General features: G+C 70.7%; 2 protein-coding genes across 9 annotated transcripts; one reads left to right on the forward strand and one right to left on the reverse strand.

Annotated features, from left to right (window-relative positions):
- The first annotated feature begins 687 nt into the window (after positions 1-687).
- TSKS (testis specific serine kinase substrate) lies at positions 688-6,515 on the forward strand. 3 transcript variants are annotated; one of them, XM_075915839.2, is made up of 11 exons: positions 698-1,522; positions 1,631-1,802; positions 1,947-2,157; positions 2,484-2,579; positions 2,690-2,773; positions 2,855-2,938; positions 3,706-3,914; positions 4,897-5,046; positions 5,247-5,382; positions 5,649-5,773; positions 6,364-6,515. In XM_075915839.2, the coding sequence occupies exons 2-11, from the start codon at positions 1,639-1,641 to the stop codon at positions 6,476-6,478; spliced, it is 1,374 nt and encodes a 457-aa protein (XP_075771954.2). In that variant the 5' UTR covers positions 698-1,522; positions 1,631-1,638; the 3' UTR covers positions 6,479-6,515. The 3 variants fall into 3 exon arrangements, with proteins under 3 accessions (XP_089626254.1, XP_075771954.2, XP_089626253.1); XM_089770128.1 differs by lacking the exon at positions 4,897-5,046 and having other exon boundaries at positions 688-1,802; XM_089770127.1 differs by lacking the exon at positions 2,690-2,773 and having other exon boundaries at positions 699-1,802.
- Positions 6,516-6,891: 376 nt separating this feature from the next.
- On the reverse strand, positions 6,892-19,828 carry CPT1C (carnitine palmitoyltransferase 1C). 6 transcript variants are annotated; one of them, XM_075915835.2, is made up of 20 exons: positions 19,668-19,825; positions 17,916-18,164; positions 16,941-17,104; positions 16,083-16,217; positions 15,247-15,418; positions 14,924-15,025; positions 14,354-14,491; positions 13,609-13,686; positions 12,094-12,201; positions 11,515-11,599; positions 10,875-11,070; positions 10,068-10,256; positions 9,831-9,936; positions 9,080-9,196; positions 8,652-8,816; positions 8,348-8,482; positions 7,993-8,145; positions 7,621-7,734; positions 7,317-7,409; positions 6,892-7,217 (listed from the first exon to the last, which is right to left on the reverse strand). In XM_075915835.2, exons 3-20 carry the CDS (start codon positions 17,006-17,008, stop codon positions 7,140-7,142), a joined length of 2,232 nt encoding a protein of 743 aa, XP_075771950.1. In that variant the 5' UTR covers positions 17,009-17,104; positions 17,916-18,164; positions 19,668-19,825; the 3' UTR covers positions 6,892-7,139. The 6 variants fall into 6 exon arrangements, with proteins under 6 accessions (XP_075771950.1, XP_075771947.1, XP_075771949.1 ...); XM_075915832.2 differs by having other exon boundaries at positions 16,083-16,222; XM_075915834.2 differs by lacking the exon at positions 17,916-18,164 and having other exon boundaries at positions 19,668-19,828.
- Between the last annotated feature and the right edge of the window lie 36 nt (positions 19,829-19,864).

The raw sequence follows: 19,864 nt of genomic DNA on the forward strand, positions 1-19,864 counted from the left end.
TGCAGCCCCGCAAGCCCATAAGCGGAAGGGGGCGGGCCCATGGCCCAACTGAGGAAGGGGATTGGTGGATGGGCCTGCAGCGAGGGGGGATTACGAGCCCGGACTCCTGGGTTCTCGGGAGGGAGGGGCTAGTGAGAGGCGGGGCTAGGAGCCTGGACTCTGAGTTCTCTGGGGGGAGGGGGAACCCAGACTCCTGGGTTCTCTGGGAGGGAGGGGGAACTAGTGGGGGGGGGGGGAACCCAGACTCCTGGGTTCTCTGGGGGGGGGGGACCCAGATTCCTGGGTTCTCTGGGGGGGAGGGGGAACTAGTGGGGGGGGGGGGAACCCAGACTCCTGGGTTCTCTGGGGGGGAGGGGGAACTAGTGGGGGGGGGGGGAACCCAGACTCCTGGGTTCTCTGGGGGGGGGGGGACCCAGATTCCTGGGTTCTCTGGGGGGAGGGGGAACTAGTGGGGGGGGGGTTGGGAACCCAGACTCCTGGGTTCTCTGGGGGGAGGGGGAACTAGTGGGGGGGGTTGGGAACCCAGACTCCTGGGTTCTCTGGGGGGAGGGGGAACTAGTGGGGGGGGGAACCCAGACTCCTGGGTTCTCTGGGGGGAGGGGGAACTAGTGGGGGGGGGTTGGGAACCCAGACTCCTGGGTTCTCTGGCGGGAGGGGGAACTAGTGGGGGGGGGGGGGAATCCAGACTCCTGGGTTCTCTGGGGGGAGGGGGGGCTGGGAGCCGGGACTCCTGGGTTTGGTGCCTGTGGGGCTCTTCCCGCCCCCACCCTTTTGCTCTCCTAATCTTGCTTCCCCTTTTCTCCTCTCCCGGGCTCTGGGGCGGTGCCTGGCCCGGAAGGTGCCTCCCTCCTTTTGCCAAATCGCTGCCCTGCAGGCTCCTGCCAGCCCTTCCTCCTCCCCACACTGCCCTGCCCTTCCCCCCAGGGCAGCCATTTGCTCACCTGCCCAAGTGGGCGGTGGTGGAGTCTGTCAGGAAGCCTGGGTGTGCCTCAGTTTCCCCCCATGCGCTGCAGTGTTACCGGGGGGAGGGTAGGAAGGCCCTGTGTCAGCGAGGGAACTCCAGGCCCGGCCCTGTGATACGCAGCGCCCCTCAGCCGGCTGGCCTGGTTCTGGGTGCCTAGCTGGGGCACCGAGATGAGCGGGCCGGGCGTGGGGCCCGGAGATCACACCTGCCCCGGGGCACAGAGCGCCCGAGTGCCAGCACCGGCCAGTGCTCCCAGCGTTGTCGCAGGCTCCCGGGGGTTCCCAACTGCTAGATCAGGCCTTTGGGCAAAGAGCTCCCCCTCTGGCCCCTCCCGCTTTGGGCCCACGAGAAGTGGCTCTTCCCTTGGAGCAGTGCAGCGTCTATGACACACACGCCGGCCCCTTCCTCTTGAAGAACCCCGATGACCTCATGGAACCTTGCGGGGGTGTCACCTGACGGCTGTGGCCGCGGTGGCGCTTGTGAGGTCACGGGGTGCAGCTGGGGCAGCTCACGGCGAAAGCCCTTCGCACGAGGGGCTGGCACCAGCTCCGCCACCCTCTTTACCGAGCTCTAGTCCCTTGCTCTAGTGAACTGCCAGGCACCAGCAGCCTGCCCTTGGCGCGAGGGCCTGGCCCCTGCTGGAGGAGCCCCCAGGGCCCGGCCCAGCCAGGATCATGGCCAGCGTGGTGGTGAAAACCATCTGGCAGTCGAAGGAGATCAACGAGGCTGGGGACCCCCCCTCTGGGGCAGAGACCCGAACCCAGAGCACCCGGGACCTGTTGGGCAAAGCCAGCCCCAAGGGGCTCCCCAAAAAGAAGAAAGCTGTGTCCTTCCATGGGTGGGGCCTGGGGACAGCGGGATGGGGGGAAAGGGGGCAGGCTGTGGGGAGCAAAGAAGGGGGCTGGGCCTGACTGGGCGGGGGGGAAGGGAGTTGTGGGGAGCGGGCAGGATGGGAGTGGCTGACCCCACCCCCTCCCCGCAGGGTGGAGCCCCCCCTGGCCGGCGAGCCCCCTCCCCGCCTGAACCTGAAGCGCTCCTCAGCCTGCACCAACGTCTCGCTGCTCAACCTGACGGGCGAGGACTCTGAGTCCACGGACGACGGGGCCGGGCGGGGGGCTGCCCCCCTGAGCCCGCCCCTGCCCCACGGGGACCCGGCCTGGTCTGAGGACGACACCGACCCGCCCACCCCCCTGGTGAGACCCCTCTGCTTGTGGGACCCCGCCCTGGGTGACTGACCCTCCCCCCCGGAGATACCACACCCGGGTGGGTCAACACAGGCCCCTCCCATTCTGTCTGGGGACACCAACACCCTCCCCATGTGCAAAGACCCCCCCCCCAGCCCTCGCCCATCAGCACCTCTCTCCTTGTGGGCACCCCCCCGGGGATTCTCCTAGTGGGGCTCCCCCTATATGGGGGCAGTAGAATCTACTCCTTGGGTCCCAGGTAGGAGGGGGTCAACAGGGGGGTCCCAGGTGTGGGGGGCCCCCTGACCCCCTGTTGCCATCTCCCTCCCCCCCAGGACATGGTGACCAGCGGCCTGGTGCGTGCCAAGGACTCCGTCACCAGCCTCAAGGAGCGGGCGTCCCGCGTCAACCGGCGGGTGCAGAGCCTCCAGGTCGGTGCCCCTCATGGCCGCCTGCCCCCCCGATTCCCCTCCATGGCTCCCCTATTCCCAGCCCAGGCCGTGCCCCCCTGCCTGTGACCCCTCCTCCCTCTGCCCCCCAGAGCGAGTGCTCCATGCTGTGCGACACCCTGGAGCGCCGACGGCGGGAGGCGGAGGACCTGGAGGAGTACTGCACCCAGCTCCAGGTGAGGGGGGCCCCGGGCCCCGTGCCGGAGCGGAGGGACCAGCTCCCCAGGATGCTAACCCCTTCCTCTCCGCCCCCCCAGGAAAGCTGCCGCAAGGTCAGCCAGTCGGTAGAAGACACGGAGATCAAAACCAACGCACTCAAGAAAAGCTCAGTGCTGCTGGAGGTGAGGGCGGGGCCCAGCTGGGCACTGCCGCGGGGAAGCTCGCAGCCCAGGGTCCCTGGCTGAGGACACTGCTGGGGGGAAGCTCACAGCACCGGGGTGTCTGGCAGGGGGCACTGCTGGGGGGAAGCTCACAGCCCCAGGATCTCTGGTCGGGGCACTGCCGGGGGGAAGCTCACAGCCCCGGGGTCTCTGGTCGGGGGCACTGCCGGGGGGAAGCTCACAGCCCCGGGGTCTCTGGTCGGGGCACTGCCGGGGGGAAGCTCACAGCCCCGGGGTCTCTGGTTGGGGCACTGCCGGGGGGAAGCTCACAGCCCCGGGATCTCTGGTCGGGGGCACTGCCGGGGGGAAGCTCACAGCACCGGGGTGTCTGGCAGGGGGCACTGCTGGGGGGAAGCTCACAGCCCCAGGATCTCTGGTCGGGGCACTGCCGGGGGGAAGCTCACAGCCCCGGGGTCTCTGGTCGGGGGCACTGCCGGGGGGAAGCTCACAGCCCCGGGGTCTCTGGTCGGGGCACTGCCGGGGGGAAGCTCACAGCCCCGGGGTCTCTGGTTGGGGCACTGCCGGGGGGAAGCTCACAGCCCCGGGATCTCTGGTCGGGGGCACTGCCGGGGGGAAGCTCACAGCCCCGGGGTCTCTGGTCGGGGCACTGCCGGGGGGAAGCTCACAGCCCCGGGGTCTCTGGTCGGGGCACTGCCGGGGGGAAGCTCACAGCCCCGGGGTCTCTGGTCGGGGCACTGCCGGGGGGAAGCTCACAGCCCTGCCCCCAGGAGAAGCTGCGGATGCTGCAGCGGCAGGCGCAGGGCGGGGAGCTCGGCGGGCAGGGGCAGGAGCCGGAGCAGCAGGTGGCCGCAGGGATCCCCACGCGCAGTGCGGAGGAGGCCGGGGGCAGCCCCACCGATGCGGCTGGACGCCAGCAGGGGGCGCTGGGCATCGGGCCAGAGGGCAGAGGGACGGGTGCTGCGCTGGAGGAGTCCAGGTGAGGGGGGCAGGGGGTGGGATGAGCCTAGGTTGGGGGGGCTGGTGCATTGGCCCCCACCTCCTTGTCCCCTCCCCAGCCAGCCCGGCCCCCATTCCAGCCCCTGGTGCCAGCCCCCTACCAGGCCCCTTCTCCGGCCTTTATCCTGCTTCCCCGGCATAAGGTGTCACCCAATCGCCCCCCTGCCAGGCTCAGGTTCGGTGGGTGTGTGGGGGGGAGACTCGCACTGAAATTCCCATCCCCACCCAGGCACCAGAGCCGTGCCCAGGGAAACTGAGGCACGCCCAGGGTTATTACAGGCCAGTAGCCCTCACATACCAAAGGGAAGAAAATTCCCCCTTCGTCGTCACCCCCCCCCCCACGAGACCGAAGCCGGGGGGCCGCTTAGCCAGGGGCCTAGGAAAGTTCGGGGCCCTGCTCCGGGGCAAAGCGCCAGCTGTGACATTACCCCCCCCCCCCCGTCACATAGTCCCCCTCCCCGTCCTCCCCCTGCAGGGGCAGGCTCCATCTCAGCAGCTGGGCCGGGGCCCCTTCCCGCTGGCGCAGCGGGGCAGGGGAGAGGGGTCGGGCACCCAGCGAGGTGCCGCCCAGACGGGTGCAGCTGCAGCTTGCTCAGGGCCCGTCCCAGGGCCGGGCGTCCGTGTGTCTGGCTGCGGGGTGGTGCCCCCAGGCAGCGGCTCCTTGCCCCCGCACCCTATGGGGTGTTGTGCCCCCTTTCCGCCCCCCGCCTCAGCACCACCCCCAGCCTGGCTCTGGGGAAGGCCGGGAAGGGCTTGTCACAGGCTGGGTTCCCTGGGGCCCTGGCCTCCTTTGGCGCAGAGCCCCCCAGCCCGGCGCGGTCCAGCCCCCCCCCCCGTCGGGGCCACCCCCTTCTCACACAGCTCCGAGCTCCCCCAGCCCCACCCCTTCCTCCAGGCCCGAGCCCCCCCACCCCCGGCCGCAGGCCAGCGGCAGACTCAGGCCGTCCCTCGCCCCCCCGCAGCGCGAGCCACACGGCCCAGGCCCTGAGCCAGCTCCGCGCCGACATCGAGGGGCTGCGGCTGGTCAGGCCCCTGCTTGAGGACGTGGCCCGTCAGCTGGGGAACCTGCGGGGCCTGGAGCTGCCCGAACGGCCCCCCGCCAGCTGTGTCAGGTAGCAGCAGCTGGGAGAACGGGGGCTGCGGGGCGGGAGTGGGGGGCACCGACAGGCCGGGGGGGGGGGCGGGGCGGGAGTGGGGGGCACCGACAGGCCTGGGGGGGGCGGGGCGGGAGTGGGGGGCACCGACAGGCCTGGGGGGCAGGGCGGGAGTGGGGGGCACCAGCAGGCTCTCTGACCGTTGTCCCCCCCCCCAGCCAGGGCTGTGTCAGCGCCCAGAGCCTGCGGCAGGCGGTGGAGTGCGCGGTGGCGCCCCTGCTGGAGGAGCTGAGGCAACGCGGGCTGCCCCCAGCCCCCTGCCCTGCCTGCCAGCGGCTGCAGACCAAGATCCTGGTACGTGGCGGAGCAGGGCCGGGCGCAGGGGCTGCGGGGGGGGGGGGGGGGGGCAGCGGGAGGGCGGGGGGGTCAGGAGTCTTTCAGGGGGACACTCCCTAGCCCAGAACAGGAGCAGGGGCTGTGCAGCCCTCCCCTCCCCTCCCCTCCCACCCCATCTTTACGGGCTGGGGCTCCCCACAACCCCGCTCCCCCACCCCATGTTCCTCCCTCCTTAATTCTCCCCCCCGCCTAATGAGTCTGTTCCTTCCCCTCCCCCGGTGCAGGAGCTGGAGCAAGCCACCCTTGAGAATCACGCCCGAGCCGAGACCCTGAGCTCCAACCTGCGTCTGGCCCAGGATGAAGCCCTGAGAGCCAAGACCTATGTGGAACGGGTCCGACTCAACCCCCAGTGAGTAACGGGGCCCCTGAAGGAGGGGGTATCCGCCCCCCCCATGTTGGGGGCCACTCAGGCTGCTGCCTGCAGTGTTAACCTGCGGAACTCCCTGCCCATGGACTGTGGAGGCTCAAGGCCTTCCCCAGGACATGGAACAATAAGGGCAACCCTATCGCTCTTGCCTTTGTGTGTCAAACCCGCTACCTGGTAGCATCCTGGGGGCAACCCCTGGCTCCCGTGTCACACAAAGGGGTAACACACACATGCTCCACACAGATCACGGCCATGCTGGCCTGTTGTATCCCCCCTGGCAGCAGCAAGAGACTCAGGAGATGCTCCCTCCTGCATCATCGCTTGTCTCTGCCTCTTTTCCAATTCCAACAGCTTGTTTCGGAGCCGGGGGGAGGGCCGGGCACGTATAGGGCGGCAGGACGATATTGTCTGGCTTTTCCTCACTCCTGGGACCGCGGCTGCATGTTCAGAGAACAGCGCATGGGGCGACCCGGCAACGGCAAATTCATAGCCCAGCAGTTTGCAAGGCTCGTGAGCCTCACAAAGGCTCTCTGAGAACCCAAGCATGACCCCTCTCCTTCTGCCCCCCGCAGGGAGAAGCCCCCCAGCCTGGACCCGCTCCACACCCGGCTCAGCTGCCTGCAGGCCCAGCTGTCCCAAGAGGGGGGGCCCCAGCCCATGGCGCCGCCTCCCATGCAGCAGCGCTGAATCCCACCGCTGCCACCAATAAAGCACCTGCCCAGGCCCTATGTCTCTGCCGTGTGTGTGGGGGGGGAGAGATCAGTCCAGGGCCCTTCTGTGGGGGGCTGGATGCTGCTCTAGGGCAGATACCCGGAGAGGAGGGCAGGGAAATCTAATAACACCCCCCCACGCACACCATGACAGAAGATGCTTACGGTCGTTGCTGTCAGACCTTTATTGCCAATCTGCATTTGCAAGCAGCGACTCCAGGCTCTGTGCCCCTTACACTCCAGGGGGGGTCCTGCCCCCATCACACTCCCCCCCCCCCCCTTGCAAACAGTTAAAAACCTGCCCCAAGTAGCGGGGGACCCTGCTCCCCTTGGGGGCCCTAACCCCAAACTCCCCCAGTGGCCACAGCCCCCTGAACACTTTTTTTGCGGGGGGGGGGGGGGGGGGAGAGTGGCAAATTCCCCCCATTTTCTAGGGGCCATGGGAAGGCAGGGGGCAGCAGGAGCTGGGGACGTGGCGCCCAGCCCAGGCACGCACCCCAGCAGAACCAACCCACGCCACATGCAGCATGGGGGGGTGTCTCTGAACACAAACACAGCCCATCCCCTCCAGGGGTCTGCGTGCCCCATGGCTTTATTGGGGGGAGGAAATCCAGCTGCAGCCCCCCCCAGCTCTTAGGCTACTTGGGGGGCAGATTGAACAGAGCCCGGAGGTCGAGCAGAGCTGTGCGGATGTTCGCCCCAAACCGGTGAGCGTCCTGAGGAGAGACGGGCTGGGTTAGTGGGGGGGCAAGGAGAGGTTGTAGCGGGGGGGAGGGATTTAGGAGGAACCCCCCCCCCAACCGGCTTCCCCTCACCGTCTCAGGGCTGGAGAACTTGCAGGAGACATGGAACGTGATCAGGTCCTCGCCGATAACAATGTAGGACACCCCATAGCCGTTATCGTCCACCTGGGGCAGAGAGAACCCAGGAGTCCTGGCTCCCAGCCCCCCCAAGCAGCCCCTCTTCCCCACCCCGCTTCCTGGCTTCCAGACCCCCCCCCAGCCCAGTTCCTGTCCCCCAGCCCAGCTCCTGGCTCCCAGTCCCCCTCCCCTGGGTCTCAGCCCCCCCACCAACGCCCCTCCTGTCCCCCAGCCCCCCTCCCACTGGCTGGGAGCTCACCGGCCCGAAGCCGCCCCCGCAGGAGATGTAGTCAAGGTGGCTGCGGAGGTCAAAGAGCTCAAGTTGCTGGATGGGCGTCTGGCTGGTGGACAGGCCCCACGGCTCCGACAGCACCTGCAGGGCAGGGCAGGGCAGGGTGAAGGCCCAGCCCCGCCCCCCGATTCCGAGCCCTGCCCCCTCCCAGAGCGTGCCCTGCCCCCTCCCAACACCCCGCTCCCATGCCTCCCAAGCCCCATCTCCTGAGTCGCCAAGATCTGCCCTGAGACCCACCCCTTCAAGCCCCACCCCTTTCCCCACAAGCTCCTCCCTCTCCTGGAGATTGCTCCTCCCCCTTAAGCCCCGCCCTGGTGGTCCCCCAAGTACACCACGCACCTCCCTGAGGAAGGGGGAGTCCACGCCCAGGTACTTGGAGACCACGTAGAGGCAGAAGAGGTGTCGGTCGATGCCGGCGCCCACCATGGCCCGGCGGTACAGGGTCTGGTGCTTGGCCGCCGCCACGCGGAACAGGGCCAGGCGCTGGGAGGCCTGGGGGGATGCACCGGAGGGGGGGGGGGGTCAGGGAACAGTGACGGTCCTCTCCCCCTTCCCCCAGCCCTGCACCCGGCTCACCGTGCCAGGCCCGAGGAGGCAAACCTGGCGAGGAGCGAGAGGCGGGCGACTCCCCCAGATGGCAGCCGGCTCCCCGCATGAGGGGACCCCCGGATCCCAGGCCCCTTCCCCCACTCACGCTCTGGGCAGGGTCCGTCATGGCTCGGACAAAGCTGCACGACTCGATGGAGCAGGAGCGGACGGTCTCCGTGCGCCCCTCGCGGAACAGCCGCGTCATGGCCGCCTCGTAGGTCAGGCAGAACTTCCCCTTGTCCTGGGGGGGGCGTGCAGTTAGGGGGGGCTGGTACACGGGGACCCCTCCCCCGGCACTGGGACATGGCCCCACCGGGGCCACAGCCGGTGTGCACCAGCTGCAGGGCCGGTTAGCTGGTGCGGTCGGGGCTGGGGGGCAGCGCAGGCCATGGGGCGGGCAGGGGCCGTACCCGGTAGTGGGCCAGCTGCAAGGCCAGCTGGATGAAGCTGTCGGGGCTGGTGCGACATTTCTTGATCAGCCCCTTGCCGAAGTCCTTGAAGGCGAAGGTGTGAAAATCCACGTCGTCCGCCAGCGCCCGCGCCACCCGCAGGGAGCCCTGGATCACTCGCTGGCACTGGGCGGGGTACGGGAGGGTCAGAGCAGTGACCTGCCCCCAAGTATCCCCCACTGCCTGACCCCAGGCCCCACCCACCTTCCTTTAGCTCCGCCTCCCACCCAGCCACTCCCCCTTTCCTTTGGGCCCGCCCCCATCTCAGTCGCACCCCCACCTTCCTTTGGCCTCGCCCCCACTCCAGCCACTCTCCTGCCTTCCTTTGGCCCCACCCCCCACCTTCCTTTGGCTCCTCCCACTACACACAGCCCCTCCCCTGCTCCCACCTCCTGCGGGATCTCCCACTGCAGCTTCTGAGGCGGGGGGAGGCCTGGCTCCAGCTCCCCCTTGCAGTGTCCGTCCGCATTGTAGCCCAGGTTGAAGACGTCTGTGGCCAGCGTGTACTGCGGGGTGGGGACACAGGCAGCTCAGAACCCAGGCCTCCTGGCTCCCCCAACCCCTGCCAGCTCTAACCACTAGGCCCCACTCCCCTCCCAGAGCCAGCTCAGAACCAGGCCTCCTGGCTCCCCCAACCCCTGCCAGCTCTAACCACTAGGCCCCACTCCCCTCCCAGAGCCAGCTCAGAACCTAGGCCTCCTGGCTCCCCCACCCCTGCCAGCTCTAACCACTAGGCCCCTCTCCCTTCTCAGAGCCAGCTCAGAACCTAGGCCTCCTGGCTCCCCCACCCCTGCCAGCTCTAACCGCTAGGCCCCTCTCCCTTCCCAGAGCCAGCTCAGAACCTAGGCCTCCTGGCTCCCCCACCCCTGCCAGCTCTAACCGCTAGGCCCCTCTCCCTTCCCAGAGCCAGCTCAGAACCTAGGCCTCCTGGCTCCCCCACCCCTGCCAGCTCTAACCGCTAGGCCCCTCTCCCCTTCCAGAGCCAGCACGTAACCCTAGGCTCCCCCCAACCCTTACCATTAGCTCCCCCTCCCCTCCTGAAGCAAAGGCTGCCCCCCCCAAAGAAGGGAGGGCACTGAGGCCTCTAGACTCCTAGCCCCCCCCCACCCCCCGGCTGGGACCCCAGGCGCCCGGGCGTACCTCCCAGAGGTGGCCGATGACGGGGGCGTCGGCCCAGGAGTGCTCCGCGTTCAGCCCCATCTTGCCGTTGCGGAAGACGATCAGGGTGAAGGATTTATCAAACCACCTGCAAGGGGCCGTGGGTGAGAGCCCCTCGCGGCGGAGGGGGCGCGGCAGGAGACCGAGGAAGGAGCCGGGAGGGGAGGGGCCCCTGCTGCAGCCCCGTCTCCTGAGGGTCCTGGGGGCCAGGGTCCCCACCTGTCATGGCACTGCCCATGCAGCAGGGCCTTGGAGTACTGGTCCAGCGCCCGGCCCGGCTCGGGGCCCAGCAGCCCCTGCTCCGAGCTGTCCAGCGTGACGAAGAAGGCGGCTCGTTCCACCGCCCGCAGCGACTCCTGGTTCCGGCCCGACCCGAAGTACGTCCGGCGAGCCCGGGCCCACGGCTCCCTGCGGGAAGGGGCGGGGGGCTGTCGGCCTGGGCCCCTCCTGTCACTGCCTCCCCTGGCCCACCCCCACCCAGAGCCCCTCCCCCACCTGCCCCGCCCCCTCCAGTCACTGCCTCCCCTGGCCCACCCCCACCCACAACCCTCCCCCACCTGCCCCGCCCCCTCCAGTCACTGCCTCCCCTGGCCCACCCCCACCCACAGCCCCTCCCCCACCTGCCCCGCCCACTCCAGTCACTGCCTCTTCCACCCCTCCCCCAGCCACAGCCCCTCCCCTCCTGTCACTGCCCCCCTGCCCCACCCCCACCCACAACCCTCCCCCACCTGCCCCGCCCCCTCCAAAGTCACTGCCTCCCCTGCCCCACCCCCACCCACAGCCCCTCCCCCACCTGCCCCGCCCCCTCCAAAGTCACTGCCTCCCCTGCCCCACCCCCACCCACAGCCCCTCCCCCACATGCCCCGCCCCCTCCAAAGTCACTGCCTCCCCTGCCCCACCCCCACCCACAGCTCCTCCCCCACCTGCCCCGCCCACTCCAGTCACTGCCTCTTCCACCCCTCCCCCCGCCACAGCCCCTCCCCTCCTGTCACTGCCCCCCTGCCCCTCCCCCTCCCAGGCGCTCACCGGGGCCCTGCGGTCAGGGCGGCCAGGGTCTCCTCACCGGGCGCGGGGGGCGCGGGGTCGTCCAGGATGCGCTGGAACTGGGCCTGCAGCGCGCGGGGGCCCAGCAGCCGCCCCCCGTGGTAGAGGTCCAGGCGGTAGAAGCGGCCGGCGTGGAAGACGGCCAGGTGCTGGCTGTCCCGCCTGTGCTGCAGCGTGTCTGGGGGGGGCGGGGGCGTGGGGCCGTGCAGGGCTGCACCTTGGCCCCTCCCCTGCCCATATCCACAGCCAGCCCCCCAGGGATCCTCCCCACTGCATCCCCCACCCCCAGCCTGGGTCCCCCCGCTCTGAGCCCCCCCATGTCCTCCCACCTCCTCCCTGAGGTTCCCCCGCTCTGAGCCCCCCATGTCCCCCCACCCCCAGCCTGGGTCCCCCCGCTCTGAGCCCCCCCATGTCCTCCCAACCGCTCCCTGAGGTTCCCCCGCTCTGAGCCCCCCCCATGTCCTCCCACCTCCTCCCTGAGGTTCCCCCGCTCTGAGCCCCCCCATGTCCCCCCACCCCCACCCTGGGTCCCCCAGCTCTGAGCCCCCCAATGTACAAGCTCTCTCGGGGGTATTTAATCTGGGGCCAAGTTTCCATCGGGGGCTCGGTGGGGGGCTCCTACCTGCCTCCACTCCAGGGATGCGGGTGGTGTTGAACATGCGTTCGTACTGCGCGGAGCACAAGGGCAGCGTGCCCTGGATCATCAGCTGGGGGGCAGCGGGGAGGGTCACTCACCCCACAGACCCCCCCAGGGTGCAGCTCCCTGCCCCATGCTAAAACAGAACCACACCCTAGAGACTCCCCAGCCCCCCACAGTGCAGCCTCCAGCCCCACATCCATGCAGCCCCCCAGGCCTCCTGCTCCCTGCCCCACAGCTGGGCAGGGGTATGGGGAGACAGCCCAGCCCTGAGCCCCCCTGACCCCTAGTGCTGTCCACTGGCTTCTGGGGGGCAGGTGCGTCTAGGGCAGAACAAGGTACCTGGGGTCTAGAGCTCAAAACTCGTAGGGGCAAAGTGTAGCGGGCCCCCTGCAGGGATGGGGCGCAGCCCCCCAAAAGGGAAGGGGCCACACCTGGGGGGCCATGCCCTCCTGCTACACCCCAGAGGGATGGACCCCCCCAGAGACATGCCAGTGCCCATCCCCCACCCGGCACTGCACACCCCCCCCACTGTCCTGTCGGACACCCCCGAGCCCCCCTCACCGGTTTGATCTCCTCACGGTTCAGCTTGCGCCGATAGAGCAGCATGGCGTGAACCACGTTCCCCGCCCGGGCCGCCTGGATGGGCGTCGGGGTGACGTACAGGAAATCCTGGGGGGCAGGCGGAGAAGGGGGTGAGGGACAGAGCTAAACGTGGGAACCCATAGAACCCCCCACAGGGCCGGAGCCGAGTACAGGGACCCCATACACCCCGACAGGGCCGGAGCCGAGTACGGGGACCCCATAGAACCCCCCACAGGGCCGGAGCCGAGTACGGGGACCCCATACACCCCCACAGGGCCGGAGCTGAGTACGGGGACCCCATAGAACCCCCCACAGGGCCGGAGCCGAGTACAGGGACCCCATACACCCCGACAGGGCCGGAGCCGAGTACGGGGACCCCATAGAACCCCCCACAGGGCCGGAGCCGGGTACTGGGACTCCATAGAACCCCCCACAGGGCCGGAGCTGAGTACGGGGACCCCATACACCCCCACAGGGCCGGAGCCGAGTACGGGGACCCCATACACCCCCACAGGGCCACAGCCGGGTAAGGGAACCCCATAGAACCCCCCACAGTGCCGGAGCCGGGTACTGGGACTCCATAGAACCCCCCACAGGGCTGGAGCCGAGTACGGGGACCCCATAGAACCCCCCACAGGGCTGGAGCCGAGTACGGGGACCCCATACACCCCCACAGGGCCACAGCCGGGTAAGGGAACCCCATAGAACCCCCCACAGGGCCAGAGCCGGGTACTGGGACTCCATAGAACCCCCCACAGGGCCGGAGCCGGGTACTGGGACTCCATAGAACCCCCCACAGGGCTGGAGCCGAGTACGGGGACCCCATAGAACCCCCCACAGGGCTGGAGCCGAGTACGGGGACCCCATACACCCCCACAGGGCCACAGCTGGGTAAGGGAACCCCATAGAACCCCCCACAGGGCAGGGCCGGAGCCAAATACGGGGACCCCATAGAACCCCCCCACAGGGCTGGAACCGAGTACGGGGACCCCATACACCCCCACAGGGCTGGAGCCGAGTACGGGGACCCCATAGAACCCCCCACAGGGCTGGAGCCGAGTACGGGGACCCCATACACCCCCACAGGGCCACAGCTGGGTAAGGGAACCCCATAGAACCCCCCACAGGGCAGGGCCGGAACCAAATACGGGGACCCCATAGAACCCCCCCACAGGGCTGGAACCGAGTACGGGGACCCCATACACCCCCACAGGGCCACAGCCGGGTAAGGGAACCCCATAGAACCCCCCACATGGCCGGAGCCAGGTACTAGGACCCCATACACCCCCCACATGGCCGGAGCCAGGTACTAGGACCCCATACACCCCCCACAGGGTCGGAGCCAGGTACTAGGACCCCATACACCCCCCACAGGGTCGAAGCCAGGTACTAGGACCCCATACACCCCCCACAGGGTCGGAGCCAGGTACTAGGACCCCATACACCCCCCACAGGGTCGGAGCCAGGTACAGGGTGGGGGCTCCCAGGACTCACCATGGCATAGTAGTTGCTGTTCACCATGAGGGGGCTCCGGGCCCGCAGGTAGACGTATTCCTCCCACCAGTCACTCACCTGGGGGGAGGCTAAAGAGAGTCAGAGCCCGGCCCCACTGTGACCCCACCTCCTGCAGCCTGGCCATGGGCCGCCACGAGCCCTCTTGCCACTTGGCTCCACCCCCTGCCGGACCCCCACCCCCGTCACCCAGCGCCCCCCCATGGACCCCTTCGCCGCTCAATTCCACCCTCTGCCGGACCCCCACCCCCGTCACCCAGCGCCCCCCCATGGGCCCCTTCGCCGCTCAATTCCACCCCCTGCCGTACCCCAACCCCCCATCACCCAGCGCCCCCCCATGGACCCCTTCACCGCTCAATTCCACCCTCTGCCGTACCCCAACCCCCCACCACCCAGCGCCCCCCCATGGACCCCTTCACTGCTCAATTCCACCCTCTGCCGTACCCCAACCCCCCACCACCCAGCGCCCCCCCATGGACCCCTTCACTGCTCAATTCCACCCTCTGCCGTACCCCAACCCCCCACCACCCAGCGTCCCCCCATGGACCCCTTCACTGCTCAATTCCACCCTCTGCCGTACCCCAGCCCCCCGCCACCCAGCGCCCCCCCATGGACCCCTTCGCCGCTCAATTCCACCCTCTGCCATACCCCAGCCTCCCGCCACCCAGCGCCCCCCGCCAGCCCCTTCCCTGCAGCCGGTCCCCCAGCCCCCCGGACGGCAACTCACGTAATTGGTGGCCCACCAGGACTTGAGGGTGAGGTACCACTGCAGCCGGGGGCCCAGTGAGCGCTCAAAATCCCGGGCCAGGGCGGTCGCCCGCTGGAACTGCAGGTCCGACAGCAGGGGGCGCACCGACTCCAGGTACTGGGGGCAGAGCCGGGGGTCAGCCGACCCACCCCAGCCCCCCCAGGGCACCCCCGTGGGGTAGGCTCCCCGTCCACCCTCTCCAGCCCCCAGGACTCCCCTAGCACCCAGAGCCCCCAAACCCCCTCTTCCCAGGGCCCTCCGCATCCCCTCCTCCAGCCCCCCAGCACCTCCCCATGACTCCTTCCTCCAGCCCCCCAGAACTTCTCCACAGCCCTTCCTCCCAGCCTCCCAGAACAACCCCAGCACCTCCCCATGGCCCCTCCTCCCAGCCCCCCAGAACAACCCCAGCACCTCCCTATGGCCCTCCTTCCAGCACCCCAGAACCTCCCTATGGCCCCTCCCTCCAGCACCTCCCCCCACATTCCCTTTCAGCCCCCAGAGAGCCCCAGAACCCCCCCGAAGATTCCTGCCCCCCCCCCCGAGGCTCACCCGCTGCAGGGTGTCACGCACGGCGGGCACGGGCAGGCGCGGCAGGGAGGCCTGGTAGCTGTACAGCATGGGCCTGCGGCCGGCAAAGATCTTGACCAGCGCCTGGGGGCAGAGAGCCGGGGGGCAGGGCAGAGAGCCGCCCCCCCCCCGCAGACACACAGCCGGGGGCACTCGCTTCCTAGGACAGGGACCCCCCAGCCTGGCCCCAGCCCCCCGAAAAGCGCCAGCCCCCTTCTCCCGGGACACGCCACTGGGCCCCCCACACCCCCATGTGGCCCCGGCCTCGTGGCAAGTGCCAGCCCCCCGGGGCCCCCAGCACGTACCAGCCAGAGCTTGGTGGCGTTGGAGGTGCGGCCGTGCTCCTCCTCCATCCAGCCGTGGTAGCAGAGCAGGGCTCGCAGGGCTCCCCGCATGGTCACCACCAGTCCCAGCCACAGCAGGGTGGCGAAGGCCAGCGCGCCCAGCCCCGCCCGGGCCGGCTCCGACAGCCAGGGGCTGTGGGGGGACGGGGGCTCAGTCTGGACCGCCCGGGCCCCCCGCCCTGCCCCCCAGGGCCTCCTCCGTCCCCGGGGGCCCCCGCCCTGCCCCCCAGGGCCTCCTCCGTCCCCGGGGGCCCCCGCCCTGCCCCCCAGGGCCTCCTCCGTCCCCGGGGGCCCCCGCCCTGCCCCCCAGGGCCCCCGCCCTGCCCCCCAGGGCCTCCTCCGTCCCCGGGGGCCCCCCGCCCTGCCCCCCAGGGCCTCCTCCGTCCCCGGGGGCCCCCGCCCTGCCCCCCAGGGCCTCCTCCGTCCCCGGGGGCCCCCGCCCTGTCCCCCAGGGCCTCCTCTGTCCCCGGGGGCCCCGCTCTGCCCCCCTGGGCCTCCTCCGTCCCCAGGGGCCCCCGCCCTGCCCCCCTGGGCCTCCTCCGTCCCCGGGGGCCCCCGCCCTGCCCCCCAGGGCCTCCTCCGTCCCCGGGGGCCCCCGCCCTGCCCCCCAGGGCCTCCTCCGTCCCCGGGGGCCCCCGCCCTGCCCCATATCCACAGTACCTCCGCCCCAGCCAGTCCCCCAGACCCCCTGCATCCCCGGAAAATCTGTCCCCCTCCCTCTCTCTGCCCGCCAGCCCCACACATCTGTCCCTGCCCCCCATGCCCTTCCCCTGTACCCCAGCCTCCCCCCCCCGCACCTGGCAGGCAGCTGCTCCTTGATCTTGCCAATGAGGCCCATGGAGGGGTCGAGGCGAGAGGCCTGGCTGGCCAGGATGGCCACGGCCATGACGAGCCAGCTGGCCGGGCTGGCGGGGAACACGCCCGTCACCAGGCTGTTCTGTGGGGCAGATGGGACTGAGCCGGAGCAGCACGGAGCCAGGGATGAGCCTGGGTCCTGCCCCCAGCCCTGCCCCACAGCTCCCCCCCGATCCACCGCCCAGCCCCTCCCCCCACCCGATCCACCACCCAGCTCCGCCCAACCCTGCCCCACAGCTCCCCCCCCAGATCCACCGCCCAGCCCCCCCCCACGCGATCCACCACCCAGCTCCGCCCAACCCTGCCCCACAGCTCCCCCCCAGATCCACCGCCCAGCCCCTGCCCCCACCCAATCCACCACCCAGCTCCGCCCAACCCTGCCCCACAGCTCCCCCCCAGATCCACTGCCCAGCCCCCCCACCCGATCCACCACCCAGCTCTGCCCAGCCCTGCCCCACAGCTCCCCCCCAGATCCACCGCCCAGCCCCCCCACCGGATCCACCACCCAGCTCCGCCCAGCCCTGTCCCGCAGCTCCCCCCCCCCCCAACAGCCTGCCGCCTGGATCCACCGCTCAGCTCCCCCTAACCCCGCCCCAGAGCTACCCACCCTCTCAGCAACCTGCCCCCCAGGAGCCTCCAGACCTGCCCCATAGCTCCCCAGCCCCCCAGCAACCTGCCCCCCAGATTCACGCCCAGCTCCCCCCGATCCCTGCCCCAAAGTCTGACCCCTTGTCCTCCCCAGCCCCTGATCCTTGCCCCATGGTCTGACCCCACAGTCCCTTCCCCGCCTCCCCGTGTACCCGCAGGCGGCTGATTTTCTTCTTCCAGGAGCGCAGGCCGGCCAGGTAGACCTGCTTGAGGGCCGCATGGCTGAGTCGCAAGTCGACGCCCTCGGGCGAGACAGTGAACTGGAAAGCCACGGCCTGGTGCGCCTCCGCCATCTCCGGGGGGCGCTAGCGGGCAGCTGGGGCAGAGAGACGGAGCGTGGGGCACCCGCACCGCCCCCCCCGCCCGCCAGGACGCCTGGGCCCACCCCGCTGCTGGGAGCCACGAGACAGGCCCCCCCTCGGCCCCCTCCCCCAGAGGGGCCCCGCTACGCAGCCCTGCCCCCAAAGGGCCACATCTCAGCGCCAGGCGAGGGGCCCCCCCGCGTGCCCAGCCCCCGCCCCTCCCCCGAGGCTGGGACGTGTCTCCCCGGTGGGCACCTGTCCCGGGGCCACCCTGGGCCCAGGTCTGTCACCCACAGGGACCCGCCGGCAGGCCCGGCCCCATGCTCCTGCCCCTTCCGGGGCCTCGGGGCCCCCCGCGGACCAAGCCCCCCCCTTGGGCCGGGAGTAGCAGGGGCGCGGCCGTACCTGGGCGCTGCCAACAGGCCCAGACCTCCCAGCAGCCGCCAGGCCGGCCCCGGCTCTGCAGTGACCCGGCCCCGACGTGCCGCTGACCTCACAATCCAGCCATGGGGGGGGGCACAGACACCTCATGCCCACAGGGAGGGGGGAGGAAGAGATTCTGGATCCCAGCCCCTCCCCCTGGCTGTAACCCCTAGGCCCCGCTCCCTTCCCTGATCTGGAGAGGAGACCCCCAGCTCCCCTTCCCACCACCCGCCTGCTCTAACCCATAGGCCCCCCGCTTCCCTCCCGGAGCCAAGGAGAGACCCTAGGAGCCCCGCCAGGGACCCCCACGCGTGACAGCCCCACCCCACCGACTGCCCCTCATTGCCCCAGCTGCCTCTGCCCTGCAGGCCGCACAGTTTCAGCTTGCTGGGCGGGTTCTACCTGTGGGGAAACTGAGGCTGGGCGGGCCGAAGGAGGCTCAGGCCAGCTCCCTGGGGAGAGGAGCCGGGCGTCCGGAGGCTCCCTGGGCTGTGCCTGGCAAGCACCCTCCTCCGCAGCCAGGGACCTTTGCCCGCTCAGGCGGGGGAGGGGGCGGGGGCAGGCGAGTCTCCCTTTGCCCTCTGGGCAGCCTCTGGGCCCAGGCTGGAGCAGAACCTGGGTGAGCAGGACGCCTGGGCTGGGTCCCTGGCTCTGGGGGAGGAGTGGGGACTAATGGTTAGAGGGGGGCGCTGGCCTCCTGGCTCCAACCCACTAGAGCCCTTGAGCTCCCGAAGGACCCAGGCGTCCTGGCTCCCAACCCCTCCCCGGCTGCACCCGCTCTGAAGGCCTGGGTCAGCCAGCCCCACTGAGGGTGCCCAGGGGCTGGAATCTCATTAAAAGGGATCAATGGGCTGAGGAAAAAACCCATCAGAGCCCCGCCCCCTGCCAGAGAACCCAGGAGTCCTGGCTCCCGCCCGCCCCCTCCCACCGACCCCCCCCCCCCGCCAGAGAACCCAGGAGTCCTGGCTCCCGCCCGCCCCCTCCCAACGACCCCCCCCCCCGCCACAGAACCCAGGAGTCCTGGCTCCCGCCCGCCCCCTCCCACCGACCCCCCCCCACCAGAGAACCCAGGAGTCCTGGCTCCCTCCCGCCCCCTCCCACCGACCCCCCCCACCAGAGAACCCAGGAGTCCTGGCTCCCGCCCGCCCCCTCCCACCGACCCCCCCCCGCCAGAGAACCCAGGAGTCCTGGCTCCCTCCCGCCCCCTCCCACCGACCCCCCCCACCAGAGAACCCAGGAGTCCTGGCTCCCGCCCGCCCCCTCCCAACCCGTCCCCCCCCCCCCGCCACAGAACCCAGGAGTCCTGGCTCCCGCCCGCCCCCTCCCACCGACCCCCCACCAGAGAACCCAGGAGTCCTGGCTCCCTCCCGCCCCCTCCCACCGACCCCCCCCACCAGAGAACCCAGGAGTCCTGGCTCCCCCGCCCCCTCCCCCGCCCCCCCGCCAGAGAACCCAGGAGTCCTGGCTCCCGCCCGCCCCCTCCCACCGACCCCCCCCCGCCAGAGAACCCAGGAGTCCTGGCTCCCGCCCGCCCCCTCCCACCAACCCCCCCCACCAGAGAACCCAGGAGTCCTGGCTCCCGCCCGCCCCCTCCCACCGACCCCCCCCACCAGAGAACCCAGGAGTCCTGGCTCCCGCCCGCCCCCTCCCTTCAACTTCCCCCCCCCCCTCCGCCAGAGAACCCAGGAGTCCTGGCTCCCGACCGCCCCCCCCTCCCAGCCCCCCCTCAAAGAACCCAGGAGTCCTGGCTCCCTCCCGCCCCCTCCCTCCCTCCCCCCCCCCCGCCAGAGAACCCAGGAGTCCTGGCTCCCGCCCGCCCCCTCCCCCCCCGCCAGAGAACCCAGGAGTCCTGGCTCCCGCCCGCCCCCTCCCCCCCCGCCAGAGAACCCAGGAGTCCTGGCTCCCGCCCCCCCCTCCCACCGCCAGAGAACCCAGGAGTCCTGGCTCCCGCCCCCCCCTCCCACCGCCAGAGAACCCAGGAGTCCTGGCTCCCGCCCCCCCCTCCCACCGCCAGAGAACCCAGGAGTCCTGGCTTCCGCCCGCCCCCTCCCTCCCCCCGCCCCCCCCCCCCCCCCACCAGAGAACCCAGGAGTCCTGGCTCCCGCCCGCCCCCAGAGTTGGGGCTGGCTCCCAGCTCCCCCCCCCCTCACTCACCTCTCTGCCCCAGGATCCAAGCCGGCGTGTCCGCTAGAAGTGCCAGCAGCGTCCGGGTCCCCCCCCCACCCCGGCTGCCTCCAGCCCCCCCCCCTCCGCTAGCTCATCCCCCTCCTCGCCTCCTCCCCCGCAGCCCCTCGCCCAGCAGCTCGCGCGGCGCCGGAGCTCCCGGGGAAGGGGGGGGCAGGCGGGGGGGG

This window comes from Pelodiscus sinensis, chromosome 18 (assembly GCF_052426305.1).
Source record: "Pelodiscus sinensis isolate ZL-2025 chromosome 18, ASM5242630v1, whole genome shotgun sequence".
In the NCBI taxonomy this organism is placed as follows: Eukaryota; Metazoa; Chordata; order Testudines; family Trionychidae; genus Pelodiscus; species Pelodiscus sinensis.